Below are 20,764 nucleotides of genomic sequence, written 5' to 3' on the forward strand. Positions count from 1 at the left end.
TACAATATCGGGAACAAAAATCGTTTTACTACCTTCACAGTAAGTGGTCAAATTGAGAAGGGTCTGTCTAGGTAATTCTTGTTTACATTTTTAAAGAATTTCTGGATTTCTGTAATTTAATAGAATGTACCGAAACGCCGTGCAGAATGAAATGGAGGAGTCGAGTACAGTCCCCTCACAGTACAGAAATGCACCTATAGCGAAACAGAACCATTACTGAAAGCAGCAAACGGTGTTGCCTGCATTCATCGCCTTTTAAAACAATGGGGAGATGTTGCCAGTAAGCAACAGCGTGGGACAAAGTGTCAAAACAGTAATAGGTGCCACGCTCTGCCACAACAAAAAGCTCAACTCTATGGAGGTGACGCGCACTGATGGCGTAAAAGTATTTTGAAAAGAGCGCAATAGTGTAACTGAGAAAAGAGGTAATAACCTGCGCCTCAATCGTGCTGATCACAGAATCCACATGCTCCTCCTGTTCCGAGTTTACGAGGTTGTTCTGCTCTGTGTTGAGTGACGCCTCTTCCGGTGTCTCGTTTTCATCGGCACTGGCATTTTCTTCTGGGATGACATCTTCTACGGGTTTGACGGGAAGACCGAGGCCTTCGCCGAGCCTCTCTACTAGACTAGGACCCTGTTCGGACGGAGGTGCTTCCAGCACTTGTTGCTCTTCAGAGACTTCTTGCACCTGCGAAGAAGCTTCCTGCGCTTCTTCATCTGCCTCTGAGACGTTTGTCTCCCCACCCTCCCATTTGGCACTGATTATTTGCTCCTCTTGCGGTACTTCCGCAAGTCCTTCCGCGGTCCTTTCGACACTCTCCTGCGACGACTGGCTCCGGTCCGCAACGCCGATCGCCGGGGAAGGTGGCTCCTGCGCTTCTTGCTCCCCCACCGGGGTACCGAACCTCTCCCGCTCGGATTCAGACCCTTCGTCGATGGCGTCCGCGATGCTTCGGCTCTCGACGCATTGCACACTTTGTTCCGGGACATGCTCGACGATCTGACTAGAATCACAGTCCTTCTGCTCCGCGGAGGGCGGACTGTCCTCCTCCGAGGAAGCTCCGTTGCTCTCCCCAGCCTCTTCGGCGTAAGCGACGACGTCGGGGGAGACACCCACGTCTCCCACGGGTGCCTCGGAGATGGGCTCGCTTAATGCGTCCTTTTTCTCTTCCGGTCTACCTACTTCTTGCACTGGAATAACGTCTGGACAACTACTAACCACTGGCACTTCTTTTGGTACTTCTTCCGTGATGGGGACCACCTGAGAACAGAGATGTAAGTAATGGGATACGAAGGACGGAAATAAATAACTTATTTAAGGACAGAACTACCGAATGAAGACTTTAGGGCTCCGGCATTCCACACCATATTTTCTACGAATACGGGACACCTAGCAGTTTAGTTTAGCTCAAAAGTAAGAATAGGGAGTTTTAGCGAACATTATATTTCAATGTGGATACAGCAACAACAACGTGGGACACGATTAGGAAGCACTACACTGTTTGTTAGAAAGGACAGTGAACACTGCAATAAGCTGCGCTGTATCAGTTCTGTCGCATTATTGTTTTTGTCGAAAGCAGAAGCCTGCTCGAAATTCCAGCAGTCCTGCACCCTCTCAAAATTTTGTTTACTCAGTTATTTATCGTAACGCAGTAATATCTAAAAAGAAAGGCAAAGGACGAGTAAAAAAACCTAAACCTGTTCTGCCACGCGTCTGCCAAACAGTGAGAGCCACAAAGTGGAGTGCATGATTTTTTTTTGGGACACACACGAAGATAAGTCATATTCTTGGTATATGTACTCATGACTCTATGGGCACTTTGGTTTTTTTTTGGTTTTGCCCTATGTAATGATGAGGTAAATGGGGTGGTAAAAACCAATTTTACTAGATTTAACCACAAAACACGAGGCTCTCATTCCCTCAAAAGCCTAAAAATTCCCCCATGGGAAGAGGGGGAACTCCTCTGCTTTCGTATCTTATCCAATGGCACCAAAAGGAAAGCACCTCTTCCGATGGCACGGGATCGGGAAGTTGGCTGGGCGTGGACGGCACAATGGACGGAAACGTGACTGTGCTGCTTCGTCGTTGATCCTCCTGGTCTCGCACCTGGACAATGTCTGGTGGCTGCTCCTCGGTGGGTCGCTGTTCGACGGTGGTCGCTCTGGTCTCGTGGACGCTCCCGCAGCGGTCCAGACCAGATATGGTGCTGATGGGGCGCTGGCGCCGAACGGCAGGGTCTGTGATGTGGTCCACACGTCGCTGGTCATAGTGTTCGTACATCTGAGCAAAGTGCAACTTGTACTCTTCTAAAGACACCTGCGAGGATTGAAAACCACAATTGGTGGTCAGAATAAATATAAACGTGCTGGGGTCTTTGTCACCATTGAACTGTGTAATGAAAAATTGTTGGCTTTATGCAGTGTGCTGGCACAACGGCCAGTACCAATATTTTTCTAAAGGTTTTTCACCATTGCATTTTGAAGATGTACTTAATAAATTTCGAGGATGCCATATTAAAGGAGAAGTGAAGAGAGATGCCTTTACAGCGCAAGGTGTTACGCCTGAACCATGGGTGACACATCTAATCATAAAATGACACCATCAAAGCAGAATCTGGCATGTGGGTGATGGTTAGAGCATGTAGCTTTCAGCGGTGAGAAAATTTTCCGCAAAGTGGGATTTACAAAGCCGGGGGTTCACGCACGAGAGAACACAAGCGCAAAAAAGAAAAGTGCAGCATTCTCCCAAGATCGCGTCCCAACTTATGCTGTGCACTTTCCCAGATTTTTGTAACTTTTCAGTGTCTGAAGAAAACTAATACTCAACTCCGTCAATCTCTCGCCGGGCACTACTGTCCTTGCATTTCCTTTCGTCGTGGTTCAGTCAGCCGTGTAAGTGTCAGCATTATCGGTGGTGTCAGGCACGGCAGTCGCGACTACAGTTGAACCTCTATATAACAAATTTGTAAATGCTGGCTCTTTGTTTCGTTAAATAGAGATATTCGTTAAATGGAACACGCCACAGAGGAGAAGTAAGGAGAACGAACTCTTCTCGAAATAAGGTTGCTGTAATGCACTCTTTCACATGTACTTGTGTGTCCAGTGCGAGCAGAAAAAATATTCTGATAAGTGAACACGTCTGTCGTACATCGAGGAACGATCTCGCTATTAATTTTTCGCCTACAGTTTTTGTTAGTGCAAAGCGAGAAGCTTTTATTTTAGAATGCGGGGAAGCCGCCATGAAGGGGGCTCCGTGTTGCCTTGAAGGCTTGAATGTCTCCGTAAGCGTAGTGCTGTCGCAGTTTTGCAGTCAACAAGCTGTTCTCTTTTTTTATTTGAGATAAAACACGACACCCGAAGAAGCAAAGGTTGTTGTCCGACATCGTACAGGATATGGTACGGGTATTTACATCACCGCCAACGCACAACCAAAATATCAGCTAAAATATCAGCTAAGATATCAGTTAAAATATCAGCTAAAATATCAGTTAAAATATCAGCTAAGATATCAGCTAAAATATCAGCTAAAATATCAGCTAAGATGTCAGCTAAGGTATCAGTTAAAAGAGCGGCTAAAATATCAGCTAGATAGCAGCTAAAATGTCAGCTAAGATGTCAGCTAAGGTATCAGTTAAAATAGCGGCTAAAATATCAGCTAGATAGCAGCTAAGATATCAGCTAAAATATCAGCTAAGGTATCAGTTAAAATAGCGGCTAAAATATCAGCTAGATATCAGCAAAGATATCAGCTAAAATGTCAGCTAGATATCAGCTAAGATATCAGCTAAAATAGCTAAGATATCAGTTAAAATAGCAGCTAAAATATCAGCTAAAATATCAGTTAAAATATCAGCTAGATGTCATCTAAGACTCCTGCGTGCGAATGGGGCTCTAAGATAAATGTCGATACTGTTCTCTGTGAAGTCGGTCCAGGACGCACGATCCCCCCTGGGGTAGTTGTGACATAGGCCGCCTGATAACACTACGAAGTGAGGCAGTAACAAATCAGCTAAACATAGGGTAGCATTATCAGCTAATGGTAAACATTATCAGCTAAGATATCAGCTAGGTATCAGCTAAGATCTTAGTTAAAATATCAGCTAAAATGTCAGCTAAGATATCAGCTAAGATATCAGTTAAAATGTCAGCTAAAATACCAGTTAAAATAGCAGCTAAGATATCAGTTAAAATGTCAGCTAAAATATCAGTTAAAATAGCAGCTAAAATGTCAGCCAAGATATCAGCTAAAATATCAGTTAAAATATCAGCTAAGATATCAGTTATGTTCCTCCTCGGGGTGGGCCTAGCGATGATGAGACATTCGGCGGCCCAAATCCCGGATTGTACCGACACCTTGCTTGAAGAACGGACTCGCAGGCGAAGTCAACAGACAAACAACTATTTACATTTATTTACAACATATGATGGCACGTCGACAACCGACAATCAACCCCAATGATCAAGAAGCGTCGCCTTTTAACGGAAAGGCCACACCTCCTTCACCAATCAGATAATTACAAACTGACGTCAAGGTTTACACGTGAACATGAGCTGATATGGAAAACTTTCACTTTCAAACATAGCTTTCTCCGAAGTGGGTAACAAAGGCATACTGGTCCGGCTGACCCGCTTTCCACGACTCCCAGCCGGACGTTCCGAGGGTTTGAAAGGGACGCTGGCTCCGGACGACCTAGAAAATATATACCGTAATCCCCATTGAGGGATCCAAAAGCGTATGTCGTTCTTGTAACGTGTCCTTCACGTAGGCAGCCAACAGATGCACATTGAAAGTTAATTAACAGCAAAATTATGTGTTTGCTCGGCTAGATGCCTAACAATATCAGTTAAAATAGCTAAAATATCAGCTAAAACATCACCTAAGATATCAGTTAAAATATCAGCTAAAATATCATCTAAGATATCAGTTAAAATATCAGCTAAAATATCAGCTAAAACATCAGCTAAAACATCAGCTAAGACATCAGCTAAGACATCAGCTAAGACATCAGCTAAAACATCAGCTAAAATATCAGCTAAGATATCAGTTAAAATATCAGCTAGATATCAGCTAAGACTCCTGCGTGCGAATGGGGCTCTAAGATAAATGTCGACACAGTTCTCTGTGAAGTCGGACCAGGACGCACGATCCCCCCTGCGGTAGTTGTGACATAGGCCGCCTGATACCACTACGAAGTGAGGCAGTAACAAATCAGCTAAACATATAGGGTAGCATTATCAGCTAATGGCAAACGTTATCAGCTAAGATATCAGCTAAAATATCAGCTAAGGTATCACCTAGATATCAGCTAAGATCTTAGTTAAAATATCAGCTAAAATGCCAGCTAAGATATCAGCTAAAATATCAGCTAAGATGTCAGCTAAGGTATCAGTTAAAATAGCGGCTAAAATATTAGCTAGATATCAGCAAAGATATCAGCTAAAATGTCAGCTAAGGTATCAGTTAAAATAGCGGCTAAAATATCAGCTAGATAGCAGCTAAAATGTCAGCTAAGATGTCAGCTAAGGTATCAGTTAAAATAGCGGCTAGATAGCAGCTAAAATGTCAGCTAAATATCAGCAAAGATATCAGCTAAAATGTCAGCTAGATATCAGCTAAAATGTCAGCTAAAATATCAGCTAAGATATCAGTTAAAATAGCAGCTAAAATGTCAGCTAAGATATCAGCTAAAACATCAGCTAAGATATCAGCTAAAATATCAGTTCAAATATCAGCTAGATGTCATCTAAGACTCCTGCGTGCGAATGGGGCTCTAAGATAAATGTCGACACAGTTCTCTGTGAAGTCGGTCGAGGACGCACGATCCCCCCTGCGGTAGTTGTGACATAGGCCGCCTGATACCACTACGAAGTGAGGCAGTAACAAAACAGCTAAACATAGGGTAGCATTATCAGCTAATGGTAAACATTATCAGCTAAGATATCAGCTAAACATCAACTAAGCTATCAGCTAAAATATCCGCTAAGATATCACCTAGATATCAGCTAAGATCTTAGTTAAAATATCAGCTAAAATGTCAGCTAAGATGTCAGCTATAGCAGCTAAAATGTCAGCTAGATATCAGTTAAAATATCAGCTAAAACATCAGCTAAGATGTCAGCTAAAGGTATCAGTTAAAATAGCGGCTAAAACATCAGCTAAGATATCAGCTAAAATATCAGCTAAGATATCAGCTAGATATCAGCTAAGATATCAGCTAGATATCAGCTAAGACTCCTGCGTGCGAATGAGGCGCTAAGATAAATGTCGACACAGTTCTCTGTGAAGTCGGTCCAGGACGCACGATCCCCCCCTGCGGTAGTTGTGACATAGGCCGCCTGATACCACTACGAAGTGAGGCAGTAACAAATCAGCTAAACATACGGTAGCATTATCAGCTAATGGTAAACATTATCAGCTAAATATCAACTAAAATATCAGCTAAGATATCAGCTAGATATCAGCTAAAATATCAGCTAAAATGTCAGCTAAAATATCAGTTAAAATAGCTAAAACATCAGCTAAGATATCAGCTAAAACATCAGCTAAGATGTCAGCTAAAATATCAGCTAAGATGTCAGCTAAGGTATCAGTTAAAATAGCGGCTAAAATATCAGCTAGATAGCAGCTAAAATGTCAGCTAGATATCAGCAAAGATATCAGCTAAAATGTCAGCTAAGATATCAGCTAAGATAGCAGTTAAAATAGCAGCTAGAATGTCAGCTAAGATATCAGCTAAAATATCAGTTAAAATATCAGCTAAGATATCAGTTAAAATAGCTAAAATATCAGCTAAGATATCAGTTAAAATATCAGCTAAAACATCAGCTAAGATATCAGCTAAAATATCAGCTAAGGTATCAGTTAAAATATCAGCTAGATATCATCTAAGACTCAGGCGTGCGAATGAGGCTCTAAGATAAATGTCGACACAGTTCTCTGTGAAGTCGGTCCAGGACGCACGATCCCCCCTGCGGTAGTTGTGACATAGGCCGCCTGATACCACTACGAAGTGAGGCAGTAACAAATCAGCTAAACATAGGGTAGCATTATCAGCTAATGGTAAACATTATCAGCTAAGATATCAGCTAAAATATCAGCTAAGATATCACCTAGATATCAGCTAAGATCTTAGTTAAAATATCAGCTAAAATATCAGCTAAAATGTCAGCTAAGATATCAGCTAAAATATCAGCTAAGATGTCAGCTAAGGTATCAGTTAAAATAGCGGCTAAAATATCAGCTAGATAGCGGCTAAAATATCAGCTAGATATCAGCAAAGATATCAGCTAAAATGTCAGCTAGATATCAGCTAAGATATCAGCTAAAATATCAGCTAAGATGTCAGCTAAGGTATCAGTTAAAATAGCGGCTAAAATATCAGCTAGATAGCAGCTAAAATGTCAGCTAAGATGTCAGATAAAATAGCGGCTAAAATATCAGCTAGATAGCAGCTAAAATATCAGCTAAATATCAGCAAAGATATCAGCTAAATATCAGCAAAGATATCAGCTAAAATGTGAGCTAGATATCAGCTAAAATGTCAGCTAAAATATCAGCTAAGATATCAGTTAAAATAGCAGCTAAAATGTCAGCTAAGATATCAGCTAAAATATCAGTTCAAATATCAGCTAGATGTCATCTAAGACTCCTGCGTGCGAATGGGGCTCTAAGATAAATGTCGACACAGTTCTCTGTGAAGTCGGTCCAGGACGCACGATCCCCCCTGCGGTAGTTGTGACATAGGCCGCCTGATACCAATACGAAGTGAGGCAGTAACAAATCAGCTAAACATAGGGTAGCATTATCAGCTAATGGAAAACATTATCAGCTAAGATATCAGCTAGATAACAGCTATAGATATCAGCTAACATATCAGCTAGATATCAGCTAAGATCTTAGTTAAAATATCAGCTAAAATGTCAGCTAAGATGTCAGCTAAGGTATCAGTTAAAATAGCGGCTAAAATATCAGCTAGATATCAGCAAAGATATCAGCTAAAATGTCAGCTAGATATCAGCTAAGATATCAGCTAAAATGTCAGCTAAAATATCAGCTAAGATATCAGTTAAAATGTCAGCTAAAATATCAGCTAAGATATCAGTTAAAATAGCAGCTAAAATGTCAGCTAAGATATCAGCTAAAATATCAGCTAAGATATCAGTTAAAATCGCTAAAATATCAGCTAAGATATCAGTTAAAATATCAGCTAAGATATCAGTTAAAATATCAGCTAAAACATCAGCTAAGATATCAGTTAAAATATCAGTTAAAATATCAGCTAAAATATCATCTAAGATATCAGTTAAAACATCAGCAGAGATATCAGCTAAGGTATCAGTTAAAATATCAGCTAGATATCAGCTAAGACTCCTGCGTGCGAATGGGGCTCTAAGATAAATGTGGACACAGTTCTGTGTGAAATCGGTCTAGGACGCACGATCCCCCCTGCGGTAGTGGTGACATTGCTCTCCCGTGTTTTCTTGTCCGAAAACCTAAAACAGGTGCGAAGAGGCGCCGGTTTCGAAACGGCATCGGCAACGCACATGTCTACGCGCTCGTGCCTACAGCACCTGACAACCGAAGTAACCCACGAAAACACGCGTGAGGACACCGGAGAGGGGAAGGTTTTTCCTCCTCCTCCTCTTCTTCTTCTTCGTGAAGGAGAAAGACACGTGCGGAAGGCTTTCGTCGCCCAGAGACTTCGTGAAATGGAGGTGACCAAACGAATGTATTTCGTTAAATCGAGTGCAAAAATACACTGGAGTCTATGGGGACGCGTACGTGCAACGGAAATTCTTCGTTAAACGGAGGATTTCGTTAAATCGACGTTCGTTATTCAGAGGTTCAACTGTAATCGGGTTTAACCCACAAAAATGTCGCAGATCGATTGAAGTCCTTACATAATTTTATAAGATATCGAATATTCCACAAAAAAACGGACGATTCTGCCGGAAACAGCAGGTTCCGCGAGACACGGCATATTCCGCAAAATTTTTTCCGGATAGCGGAAAGCTAAAGGCTCTAGGGACGGTGCTATGGAGATGCGATTCAACTTTCGCCTTTTCAGGCTGAAACTTTCTTCCGCAGTACGGCATGTAATGCGATGCTGAATGGGGCGGAATTACCGTGTGGGTGCTGCGTTCAAATGAACAATATCTTGCTCAAGACCTTTGCGTGTGAGTCGAGCGAGAAGTGAAATGATGAAATGAAAGAAATGAAAAAAAAAATTAGAAGAAATGATGAAAAAGTGAAACCCACCTTGGAATGCACAATGGCGAGAGTGTCAACCCAAACACGCCACCCACCGTATTCGTACTTGATGGCGTGATGCAGAAGCATACGGAACAGGGAATACACCATGTCAGAGATGCGCTGCTCTTCTGAGCTGCGCGGATGAATGTACGCCATGGCTATCAGCCATTCCTGCCACACGGACATCTGCAGCACCGTCCTATGCGACAACAGCACCCGTTGAGACTCTCGCGCCATTCACTCTTATGGGTGAGAAATGTCTCACCTGCGGTTCTCTTTGTTGTTGTTGCACAACAGAGTCATGTCTGACAGGAAGAGTTTTTTCACTTCTAGCAGCTCTTCGCAACCTTTTGACTGACGGATTAGTGTAGCAACAACCTTCAAAATCACTGCAATGAATGCAAATAAATCATGTTATGGAATGTTGAGATTGCGGCATCAGAAGCGCAATTTTATTGTGGTTTATGGGCCCAAGCGTGCCATAGTGAGGTTCAAATTAGATGCGTAACAATGTACGTCGAAGCACACTGTATAAAAATTGACTACGGTATGTTTTGCTGCGCTTGCATCAATCACTGTGCGCCGTAAGCATTTCCCCTAACTACAGCAATGAGCTTTTTACCATTCACATTCGTGAACACAATTATCCACTGCGCATACAAAACAGAACACCGCAAACGTTTCAAGTACAGGGATACATTCTTTAGTCATTCAATTTTGCTGCGCAGAAAGAGGATGCCAAGGTTGCAAACAAAATCGTGGCTGGCTGGATGCTAAAAAGTGGCTACCGATAAGCTGCATTGATGTTTGCGTCCTCGAGCGCTGTCCGATCCTCGAACCACAATGACTGTTCATGTTTCATTCAAATCCAAAAGTATCCTGCAGAGACCCCATTACTCACTCGGATTTTCCAATCGATAGTGTGACTCTGGCTCAGCGTGTTTTCCATAGAGGATCTGATTGGAGATGTGTTCCGTGAGGATCTGTTGGGAGAGAAATAGAAATATGAACGCGCGAAACACCAGCAAGAAACCCAAGAAGCACAACATCTTGGCCCAACATTGGACCAAGATTGGACCAGTATTGCCAATATTGGTCCAATATTGGACCAAGATGATGTGCAGCTTGGGAAGGTGATGACGTGCCTCGTAGAGTGCATTGTACGTAGCCATGGTGAGGTGGTCAGAGTGCAGGAGCAGGCGCTCTGCCAACAGCATGTACAAGTTGTGGGGTGTCATCACATCGTGTTTCCTCCTGCAACAGTTACTCGGTGTCAGCCCCGTACAGTCGGCACTACGCCGGATACCGGATAACTGTCCAAGCTGTGCCAGGCACTGGACAATCGTTAGCACTTTACTGCGTATTAGGCAACAGCGAGCACGATGCTGGGTACTAGATGACTGTCGAGCCTGTACTCACTTGTGCGTGCTCCTGCTGAGGAAATAGCCGAGGAGCTTGAGAGCCTGTAGTCGGACACTCTCGTTCATGGAACCGAGTAGCTTAAAGATAGTTCTGGGAAGAGGCGCAGTATTTCGATTATCTTATCAGCCGAATGTATAGATTACCTTCTGTAAAAGCCTCGTGTTAGCGGAGCTTACCTGACACCATTCTTACAGTCAAAAGCGGGAACCATAGATGCCGGGTGCTCAGCCATTAAGGTCATCAACATCTGAAGCACGTCATGCAAATTCTCGTCCTGCAATTGGTGCATTAAAGGAAGTGGTTCATTCAGGTGGTCGATAGAAGAATAAAAAAAAAAAAACACCTACTTCATGCACGGTGGTGAGGTAGTTGAGGATGCTTTGCAGTTCATCCTCCTTCACTCCGTTGCCTTTGAGGATGAGCTGCTTGAGGAATATGAGCATGTAAGCTCGAATGGACAGGATGTCACTCTGATTTGGACGGGGTCCATCTGAAAGAGTGCACAAAGTTGGGCTAGTTGGTGGAAATGCATACTGTGCAATTTGGGAACACTAACGTTAGCTTCCCTCACGTTAGCGTCCTCAAATTGCACAGTATCCATCAGAAAGCACATTCACTTTTCAACGCGTCGCTTAAAATCTTTATTTGTCTCCAAACAGCTATCACCTTGTCAAGGGTTATGGCAGAGCAGGCAAAAGTTTATTGAATGCAAGGTGGATAAAATACATAGATATCAAAATACCAAACCAAAATCGCACCTTAACAAGATAAACAGTCTCTCTTTGTGGCAATTTAAAATCATACAAATTCCGATGACTCGTGCAATGTAAAATAGAAGCTAACTCATTCAATGTCCCTTTAAAGATTAAAGACAACCCAAAAGAATTTTGGAAGTTCATTAGATGTAACCATAGGGATGAAGTAGGAATACCCTGTCTATCAAATAATTGTGTCTCGATTATTGCGGATCAAGATAAAGCTGATTATTTTAATCGGTACTTTAGTTGTGTTTTTTTCTTATGACTCCTCTGTTAGACAGCTGCCCTTGTTTTGCAATAGAATTTCATTATCAATAGATCCCGTACGCCCTGATCTTAATACGATTGTTAAACTTATTGGCGAACACGAGGAACGCAAAGCTCACGGTGCTGATGTCATACCCACTCATTATAGTATTCAAAAATCATCTTATTGCTTCCACATTTCGTTATGCTTTGCCTTCATGTCATGGACTGCCACGTGACCAGAATAACCTCCTCTCTTGTTGCAGAAATCTGCTTCCTCCTAGAAAAATGCACCACTTACCAATGCCCTTGGGCGTGATGCCACTTTTGTTGCGCGGGTTGACCACCCAGTAGTAATACTTAAGCGTGTGCATGGTCTGCAGGACGGTGCTGACCCGACGCACATTGTTGTAGATCTGCGTGTCTCCCAGGAATTCTGTGGCCAGGTAAGTGTACAGCTTGGTCTGAACCTGCATACCCAAAGGTGACAAATATGCAAAATATGGGAAAAGGTGAAAAATCTTTATTAACTTTTATACGAGTCTTGTACGTAGTAAGCTGGAATTTTTCGAGTGCGCTTTGGAACGATTTGAAAAAGACACAGCTAGTCTGACCGGACTGACAGTGTTCAACATAGATTGCTCCGTATCATTTACGATACGTACCTCTGTAGGAGGATTTATTATGCTTATGAGGATATTGTTCACAGGTTGGGAATACAATTATCGTATAACCGGCGTTCATACTTTGACTCGAGATTTTTGGGACGTATCCTTCATCGTGATGTTGATTGCGCATTTTTGTTCGAATCCGCGAGATTCTTGTGTTCGGGTAGAACTAGATCAAAACATTTATTTTATATCCATTTATCACCAATGTCGCGCGTACGAAGGTTGTATAACTTGTGCGCTCTTGACCGTGACCCATTTTTTAGACGATATTCAAACTGTCTTCTCATTTTATTTGATTGTTTCGAACTCGCCTTTTATTATGACTGATTTTTTACAATTTTTTTCACTGATTTCACAATGTTCTAACGACACACATTTTTGTTTCGTTGGTTACATATAGAGCCTGAAGCTTTAGGGTTTTACCCGATTCTTCCCCGAATTTGTACCCCGAATTGAAGGTTGCCTCTTTAGGGTGAAACCCGATTTTTACCTAGCAAATTGCCCTCACTGGGATGTCTGTAGGAATGCATTAATTTACTTGTTCGTCAGAAAAATTCAGTTACATCACCATTTGTACCAAACCACTACAGTTAGTTGAGTAACTCAGCCCGATTTCACCCCAAATTTAGCATACTGGAAGTTTTTTTCACCCGAATTCACATGAATTTAGTGCACATGTTTATTTACCCGATTTTTACCCCCCGAATTTAGAAAAAAATATTTCCCGAAAACTTCAGGCTCTAGTTACATATGTAATGGCGTACTGCATTTTAAGGCACATGCTGCTTGCGGGTACTAGAAATAAAGACTATACTGTACTATATGCCTGACACAGTGAATTCCAAGGAGGTAGGTACTTACAGTGGTGGGAGTATAGATCCAAAGCACAGGATTGAAGAGAATGTGGTCGAGCAAGTGCTTGAGCAGCAGCTCCCCGTTGCTGCTGCACACGGTGAGCAGGTGCTTGGTGAGGGACAGGAAGGAGTGAAGCACATCTTCCGTGATATGCTCCCTCGAAGCCTGCACTCGGACCCTTTTCCATTAAAATGTGTTCCCATTAAGTGGTGACAGCACAAGGACTCACCCTCTGGAGCTGGTAACTGATCACTAGAAAGCCTTTGTTCTGAATCATGTGCTGCTGTACGGTGGCGCTGCTTTCACACATCTCGCAGATGAATCCAATCAGGGTGGAACTGGAATGTCATCATTTCTATCAACATTCAGGTTAGATGTCTATAGGGTCAATCTCTCCAGAATCGAATGTCGCGATTCTTCCACATTAAATCTCCTTCCTTTCTATCAAGCGCGGATGAAATACTACACGATGTTCCGTCACGTTTGTCGTTCATCACTCTGGTGGCAGGCCTCAACTGCTCGATACGAGCATTTGCGCGAGCGTGAGACACTGCGTGGCGCTGCGCGAGACGATCCGGCAGTGCTACTAGAGTCGGGATGCGCTTAATGTGCAGGAAACAAAAAAAGTATCGGAATTTTGGCGCTCAGGTTGGGATGCGTCCAATACGCGAATGTTTGCAAAATATGCGAGTATATATATGGTAACTGGTAACGAGTTCCTCTCGTCTAGGAACTTCCCCATCTCTGTTATTTATAGAGCCTGAAGTTTTCGGGAAATATTTTTTTCTAAATTCGGGAGGTAAAAATCGGGTAAATAAACGTGCGCTTTAAATTCACGCATATTTGGGGTGAACAAACTTGCAGTACGCTAAATTCGGGGAGAAATTGGGCTCAGTTACTCAAGCTAACTGTAGTGGTTTGGTACGAACTGTGATGTAACTGCATTTTTCTGCCAAACAAGTAAGTTAGTGCATTCCTACAGACATCCCGGTGAGGGCAATTTGCCGGGTAAAAATCGGGTTATTCACCCTAAAGAGGCAACCTTCAATTCGGGGTGAAAAATTGGGGGAAGAATCGGGTAAAACCCTAAAACTTCAGGCTCTAGTTATTTACCATATGCTGGGTTTCTCCCTCGACGTTCCTGGTAAAGGAAGCAGACCGGTCGGGAGGTCCAGCTGGGAGAGCAGTGGGAATAAAACCTGGATCCCTCCGATGGAATTAAGCGTGCTGTGGATGGAATGTGTAGTGACAGCCTTCACGTCCTGTAAGGTGTTTCGCAACGTGAAACAATTCCCGGCTTATTAAAGTTAGAACCGTACTTGTAACATGAGGGCGTGTGGAGTGTGGACATAGTAGGAGACATTTCCCTTGGGGGCCGCCTGCAGGCACAGCTGGCTGTCAGTTGCCACCGAGTTGTACATGAAGACGATTGCACTTGACAGCTTTCCGTCGTAGAGCACCTGCATGAAGACACGCTCCATGTTTGGCTCCTTCTTGAACAAGTTTAGTAGTACGGTCTATGCTTGACTATATGGTTCTTTGATTTGGCATCCAGGAGCTATCACAAAAATCGATGAAATACAGCTAGAACAGATTCGGAGAAAAGTAATCCGTTTTGTTTTTAACAAGTATTCCCATTACGAGTCCCCTTCATATATACGCTAGAGTCAGCTCGTGTTCCCATGTTATTATGTAGGGTTGGGGCTCAATGGCTAAAAACGCCTCGGTTAATCGCGAATAATCGAACACGTATAAATCCATTCGATTACTTGAGTACGTCGCAGAGAGCAAGCTCTCGTGCAAAGCGCTGAAAACATATTGAACAGTATCATTTTCACACAAATTGTTAACGAGTCTTTCTTTCCAACCAAGATTGCAAACTGGAACCCTTTACCTCAACGCGCTGTTGCATATGCCACATTGCCTTTGTTTCTTTCTTTCACTGAATCACACTATTCGTAGACGTTGTTTGTTGTTGTTTCTGTAGTTGGGTGAGTGATATTTTGTAATGGCCCTCCTTCAACGATATAAAGCAATACGCCGGAGGTATTGCGAAATAAATAAGTAAATAAGTCTGCACACTGACTCACCCTCTTGAGCCCTTCTGGAAGTGACATGCTTTCCCCTTCAAACCTAAACTGGCTCTAAAGACAAAACCACGATGCATTAAAAAAGGTGGATAAATGTCTACAGAGAAAGAACAAATACTACTACCAAGAACTGTGAACCTGTGCTCTAGCTCTTGCTGCGCATATGGTGTGCAGTGTCACTAGCACATGCACCTTAAAGTGAAGCCTACGGTATGTTTTTCTCATATTTTTGTGCAGTTGGAGCACATTTCAAACAGATACAGAACACAAGCACTTATAGTACTCTTCTTGCACACTTCTGCACTTACGAGAGATTTTTCATACACTTAAAGCACGAGACTTGCCGTATTTACTCAAACCTAGGCCTACACTTTTTTTTTAAAGATACGTGATATGAAAGTATTATCAGGTCAGCCCAGATCGAAGATATGGTTCCACCACTGACTGACACACACCTCACACCACCTCACAGCCACAGCGCATAATATAGGCTTTGCCAAGCCGATAACGTGTGCGCTGTTCGCGACGGTATGACACCAATCATGATTATGACACCGATGACATGTAATCATGCGATGTGAAGTGTTCGCGACTAGCATGAGATTCAAAAGCATATTCAATTTGCAATAGTTCATGCTTTCTCTCGGTCGTCTTACATTGGAGGAAAGTTTCTTTCCACCTCGGGATTTTCGGGAGTCGGCCCACATTGGGGTAAACACGGTAAGTCATTTTGTTACCCTTAGCGGCACTCTTAGACCAACAAGGCCGGCTACGGACAACTTACCTGGTAGCCGGGGCCGAGACGGTGTATGGCACACACTTGGTGTGCAGTCAGAGCTTCTGAGAACAAGTAGACAGCAGACATCTGTCCACAGAACACGTGTTCGTCATCCAGCTCCGGTGCTGCCCCGATGTAGCACTTGTCAAACGGCTGTTACGGGCGACATTTCATCAATGGCACACTCGTACAATGGCAAGGAGGGACTCACGTCATTGGTGCTCACAAACCAACTCATCTCCGTGGAAGATGCTAGCTGCCCATTCACGAAGCACTTGATTTCACTTTTGCTCCACCGGTTATATATATATACAATGGCGACCATGTACCACTGCAATTAAAACGGTGACCAGTCTTTTATTGGTTGCGCAGGATATGTGGCAGGTGACAAAATGCGAGAATATCAAAGGTACGTTCAAACGTAGCAGAATATTGCATTAAGAGGTGTCGCCCAACAGTTGCCAGAGCTACCAACGACAAAAAACGAATGATCTCACAGAGGATCAACAAACAACATCAAGTTCTCTGGAAACAAAAATGGAATGCACTGATGTCCAACTTACCCGCCTCGGCTGAAACTCATACTTGACGCAGTGCTGGTATCCCTTGCCTTTCACTTTCATGGAAGTGAAGATAAGGCAGTTGCCGACAAAGTGTGCGGAGTAACCCACTCCCTTGGCCGTTCGGAAGCTGCGCACAAAAGTTCAATTCTGTATTTGTTACTATCACGAATAGAGCCCCTAGCTTTCCAAGAAATTTCGCGGAATTGGCCATGTCTCGCCGAACCAGCTGTTCCCCATAGAATCGTCAGTTTTTTGCAGAATATTCGAAATCTTACAGGATTATGTAAGGATTTCAATGGATCTGCGACATTTTCGTGGGTTAAACCGATCAAAAGAAAATTTAATGACAGCAGCGCCCGGAGTGAGATCCACAGACTTAAGTCTAGTTTTCATTGCACACTGAAAAGTTACAAAAGGCTGGAAAAGCGTACGGGATGAGTCGGTGTGCGATCTTGGGCGAATGCTGCACTTTGTTTTTTTGCTCGTTTTCTCTTACCCCCGAATTTGTAAACCCATTTCGCGGAACAGCAAATTTTCCACCGCAGAAAGCCAGGGGCTTTATTTATGGAGAAAGAAGGGAAGAGGGGCAAGATGCCATCGGCCCATGTTCGGCGCTTCCACGTGCAAAGTTATAGAGAAACTGTGACTGTGTGGAAGCTTCTACCACTTTCATTTTTGTTTCGTTAAATGTTTGCTTTAGCAACAGATATAAAAGCAATGCTCGTCTGTTACACGGCAAGTCTTGTTTACTGCAAACCACAAGAAGTGGCCTTGCACGGCACAGAAAGTTGGGCCACTTGATGGGAGTACATTAGAAACAAGAAGGCAGATACACAAGACACAGGGCATGTCGCATTCTCTCTCTCTGCTGTATCTGTTCCTAATTTGTTTCCAATAGACCCGTTCCGGCCATGAGAATGGTTTTCTAGCACACCAGAGGATGTCAGGGATAGCCCCATTGCTGAATTATTTTTTCGATGCCACGTTTCCTAGACATTTTATGAGTGAGGGAACGGGTCAAGCTTTGTCTCCCCTACTATACCCAACAGCAACAATAACAATTTTATTTCAACGATGACGATTGTGGAGTTCTTCGTGAGAGTGGTTCTGAGAGGTTGGTATTGCGGTCAACGGAGAAGGATGTGCTCTAGATGTTCCACATCACAGCAGTGACAGCATGCTTGCTTCTCATGTGAAACATTGCGCACGAAGCGTTACAGGTACGCACCAGTAGAGATACGGCTTCTCCCTCTCAATGCTGACACTATTGATGGGGTCCAGCCTGAACCAGGTGTAGAAGGTCCAACCATTCTGGTATGGCCACCGGGCCAATGGGGGCAGGGCCACCGCCTGAGGGAGTAAAATGCAGTTTACTTCCGTCATACTCTCATAAATAGGGAGGCATAGTGGAATGTTTTTCATTTCTGTTACCGCCTCCGTTACGGGCCCATATTTGTTTCTGTTTCCATTACATTTCCGTTTTGGTACCGATCCCACCCCCGTTTGTTGTTTTCCTTCTCCCTTTTTTGGTAGGCTTTGGTAAGTCCATGACAACACCCTTAATACCTCTATGCATGTATTCTGAAACCTGGTATGAGAACTTTAGGGATACGTGCACACAACAGACAACATCTATTTAAAAGTATAATACGTGGTTTCTTTGAACAGCTAATATGTGAACATGGTCTTCACAAATGTTACTCACTTTGCAACCCGCAGGTCACCATAAGCGTCTAAGCACTATGCTTCCTCTGTTTATCGTATGTTATTTACGTATATGCTCCAGTTAGATAGACATGCTCAGTTCAATTTAGTTCGCACTATTGAGCTATATTTAACAAATTTATCTAAATGATACGGTAAAGTATCGTAACAATTCGGGTGCTGCAGTACCCCAATCAGCGGCGTATCCAGAAAAATATTTCGTGAGGGGCACTACGGGGACTTTACATGGGAGAGGAGGTATTTCCTCTCGTTTCCCTCTCCCAAATGCACTACGAAAGGTACCATTTCGGGGAAGGGGGGGGTTGAACCCCCAGAGTCGCCCCCCTTCTGGCTACGCCAGTGACCCCAATTATTGCCGCAAATTATTTTTGTTTCCACTTCTCTTTCAGGTATTCTGAGTGTGCGATACCCATTCCCGTTACCATTACCTGCTATATTTCCGGTATAATACTGTTTCTGCAGTCATAACTGTACCACAAAGACAAAAAAACTCACCGCGCCTTTCTTGCCGGGGAAGCTAAAAAAGGAGTCGGGGCCCTGCCTATGGGGCATCTGCCGCAGGACGGACATGAGCTTCACCGAATGCTTGGGCTACAAAAAATGGCATTAGATCATCACCAATGAAATCTTCCGATTTGATCGATTGTGGATTCACAAAGATGCTCTCACCCATTTGTTTCCCGAGGCTTTCATGCATCCGACTAAGAGCTTGAGCTCCCGAACGGTGATGCTGTAACTGGCCAGCACTCCTAGCATCTCAATAACCAAGTCTAATGCCACGATGAAAGAGAGAGAGATAGAGCCAGAACAGTTGTGTCAAATTTTAAAAAGTTGAATCTTCCAAATTAGAAATGTTATTCTGTATCAACCAACCTGGTCAATCTGTGTATCAACCATTTGTGGAAACTAGCACCGCAAGTTATAAGGAAACTTGGGAATTAAAGAGGAGTGAAAAAAAAGAAAAGAAACTCATTCTTGCGTGTTGCGTATTAAATAACCACACTGTGACGTTAGTTACATGATTACCCAGCAGTTTGAACAGGCCTTCCAAATGCCAAGCAGTAACTATCTGATGCCTGATGCATCACAGCATTCGAGAGAGATACTTAGGGTGCAAAAACGGGAGCAAAAAAAATTGGTATGACATGATGCGGTAGCAGAACGATCACAATATCTACAACAAGGTGACTCTTTTAAAATAATAACGTGTCACACTTTATGCAATGATCTTCCAATTTCTGACGGTACAATCTGCTCTTGGGCAAGATTTCGGGCAATTGAAAGGGTAGCCCTCCTGTAGCTGAGAGTCTGTACACTCAGAATAACGTCAATTAATTTAATCAATTATACGTTTCAGCTCGTTTTAGCCACTGATGACTTATTTCTCAAGCAACCCCCTCACCTGCCACAACCTGTTCCACTTGGGAGAACCTCTCCAGGACGTGTTCGATGAGAGACACTTGGCTACATGCCTGGAGGTTACGCATGCTCTTCTTGAGAATCGCGATGAAGACACTCCAAACTTCTGCCTGGAGGCTGGCCGGACAGTGGTCCAGGAGGTCCAACATGTGAAGGATGTTTTGAGGATGCTGGATCACAAAATTTAGCTCCATGTCGAATTCGCCTCCGACAAGCTGCAGAGCAAAACACGGGAACGTGGGAGTTAAATGCATAACAACTGCTCTGCCGACAACAATGAAAAAAATTCTTAGAAATGCAATAGTTCTATTAATATTCCCTCCATCACAAACTTTGACATTAAAGTGCAAGAAGAAGAAGCAAAAAAAAAAAAAAATGCCTTTTCAAAGTTTTCAGGGAACTGCATTCATGCAGACTTGAGGTTTCTTCACTGACACAGGAAGCAGACGGTGTTATGTAAACATCATTTATTGGAACTCTGATCTGCCAAACGCAAGTTTCCGCAATGTCTGGAAACAGAATCATGAGGCTATCTGTCTGTAACTACATTATCTACGATTCAAATGAAGTGCACCAGACATTGACTCCTGATTAGCAGACGAACGCAGAGAAACGTCATTATAAATTGTACGCGTAAAACTTGTGACGTTCAACGCCAAGTAACGTTCTCGGAAAGTCAGCTACTCATCCCGGGAAGCTGTTTATGAAACAGGTGCACTGTAGAGCGACCTGCAGTATAACAGCCTTGCACTACATACTGTTGAGCAAGCACGTTTTCGAACGCAGTTCATGTCGGTAGCAGCGCATTTATGACAGGTCATTAAACAATCGGTCTCTCCGCGTACACAAAATATGCACTATAACATCAAGTTACCACTGGACTACAAAATCGACCAATAGCAGGTGATATGTACTATCTGTCTTCTGCTATTTCCTGCGCCACCGGCAATACGAATGGCGCTAAATCTACGGGGCTTGTCGCAC

At 43.3% G+C, this 20,764-nt stretch overlaps 1 protein-coding gene across 2 annotated transcripts in view; it reads right to left on the reverse strand.

Annotated features, from left to right (window-relative positions):
- Positions 1 to 20,764, reverse strand: part of LOC135395035 (neurobeachin-like) — a 67,902-nt gene that overhangs the window by 46,831 nt on the left and 307 nt on the right. For both annotated transcript variants that reach the window (XM_064626210.1, XM_064626209.1), the window contains exons 2-23: positions 19,764 to 19,995; positions 19,031 to 19,131; positions 18,857 to 18,952; positions 17,865 to 17,986; positions 16,637 to 16,763; positions 16,285 to 16,404; positions 16,080 to 16,226; positions 15,296 to 15,349; positions 14,525 to 14,665; positions 14,319 to 14,467; positions 13,435 to 13,543; positions 13,212 to 13,370; positions 11,981 to 12,149; positions 11,023 to 11,165; positions 10,852 to 10,949; positions 10,673 to 10,765; positions 10,399 to 10,507; positions 10,155 to 10,236; positions 9,519 to 9,642; positions 9,260 to 9,452; positions 2,006 to 2,317; positions 434 to 1,261 (exon numbers count right to left, since the gene is read on the reverse strand). In XM_064626210.1, the coding sequence (XP_064482280.1) occupies positions 434 to 1,261; positions 2,006 to 2,317; positions 9,260 to 9,452; positions 9,519 to 9,642; positions 10,155 to 10,236; positions 10,399 to 10,507; positions 10,673 to 10,765; positions 10,852 to 10,949; positions 11,023 to 11,165; positions 11,981 to 12,149; positions 13,212 to 13,370; positions 13,435 to 13,543; positions 14,319 to 14,467; positions 14,525 to 14,665; positions 15,296 to 15,349; positions 16,080 to 16,226; positions 16,285 to 16,404; positions 16,637 to 16,763; positions 17,865 to 17,986; positions 18,857 to 18,952; positions 19,031 to 19,131; positions 19,764 to 19,995 (3,708 nt within the window). The remainder of the gene's footprint in view (positions 1 to 433; positions 1,262 to 2,005; positions 2,318 to 9,259; positions 9,453 to 9,518; positions 9,643 to 10,154; positions 10,237 to 10,398; positions 10,508 to 10,672; positions 10,766 to 10,851; positions 10,950 to 11,022; positions 11,166 to 11,980; positions 12,150 to 13,211; positions 13,371 to 13,434; positions 13,544 to 14,318; positions 14,468 to 14,524; positions 14,666 to 15,295; positions 15,350 to 16,079; positions 16,227 to 16,284; positions 16,405 to 16,636; positions 16,764 to 17,864; positions 17,987 to 18,856; positions 18,953 to 19,030; positions 19,132 to 19,763; positions 19,996 to 20,764) is intronic.

The sequence above is a fragment of the Ornithodoros turicata genome, chromosome 5, assembly GCF_037126465.1.
Source record: "Ornithodoros turicata isolate Travis chromosome 5, ASM3712646v1, whole genome shotgun sequence".
Classification (NCBI taxonomy): Eukaryota; Metazoa; Arthropoda; class Arachnida; order Ixodida; family Argasidae; genus Ornithodoros; species Ornithodoros turicata.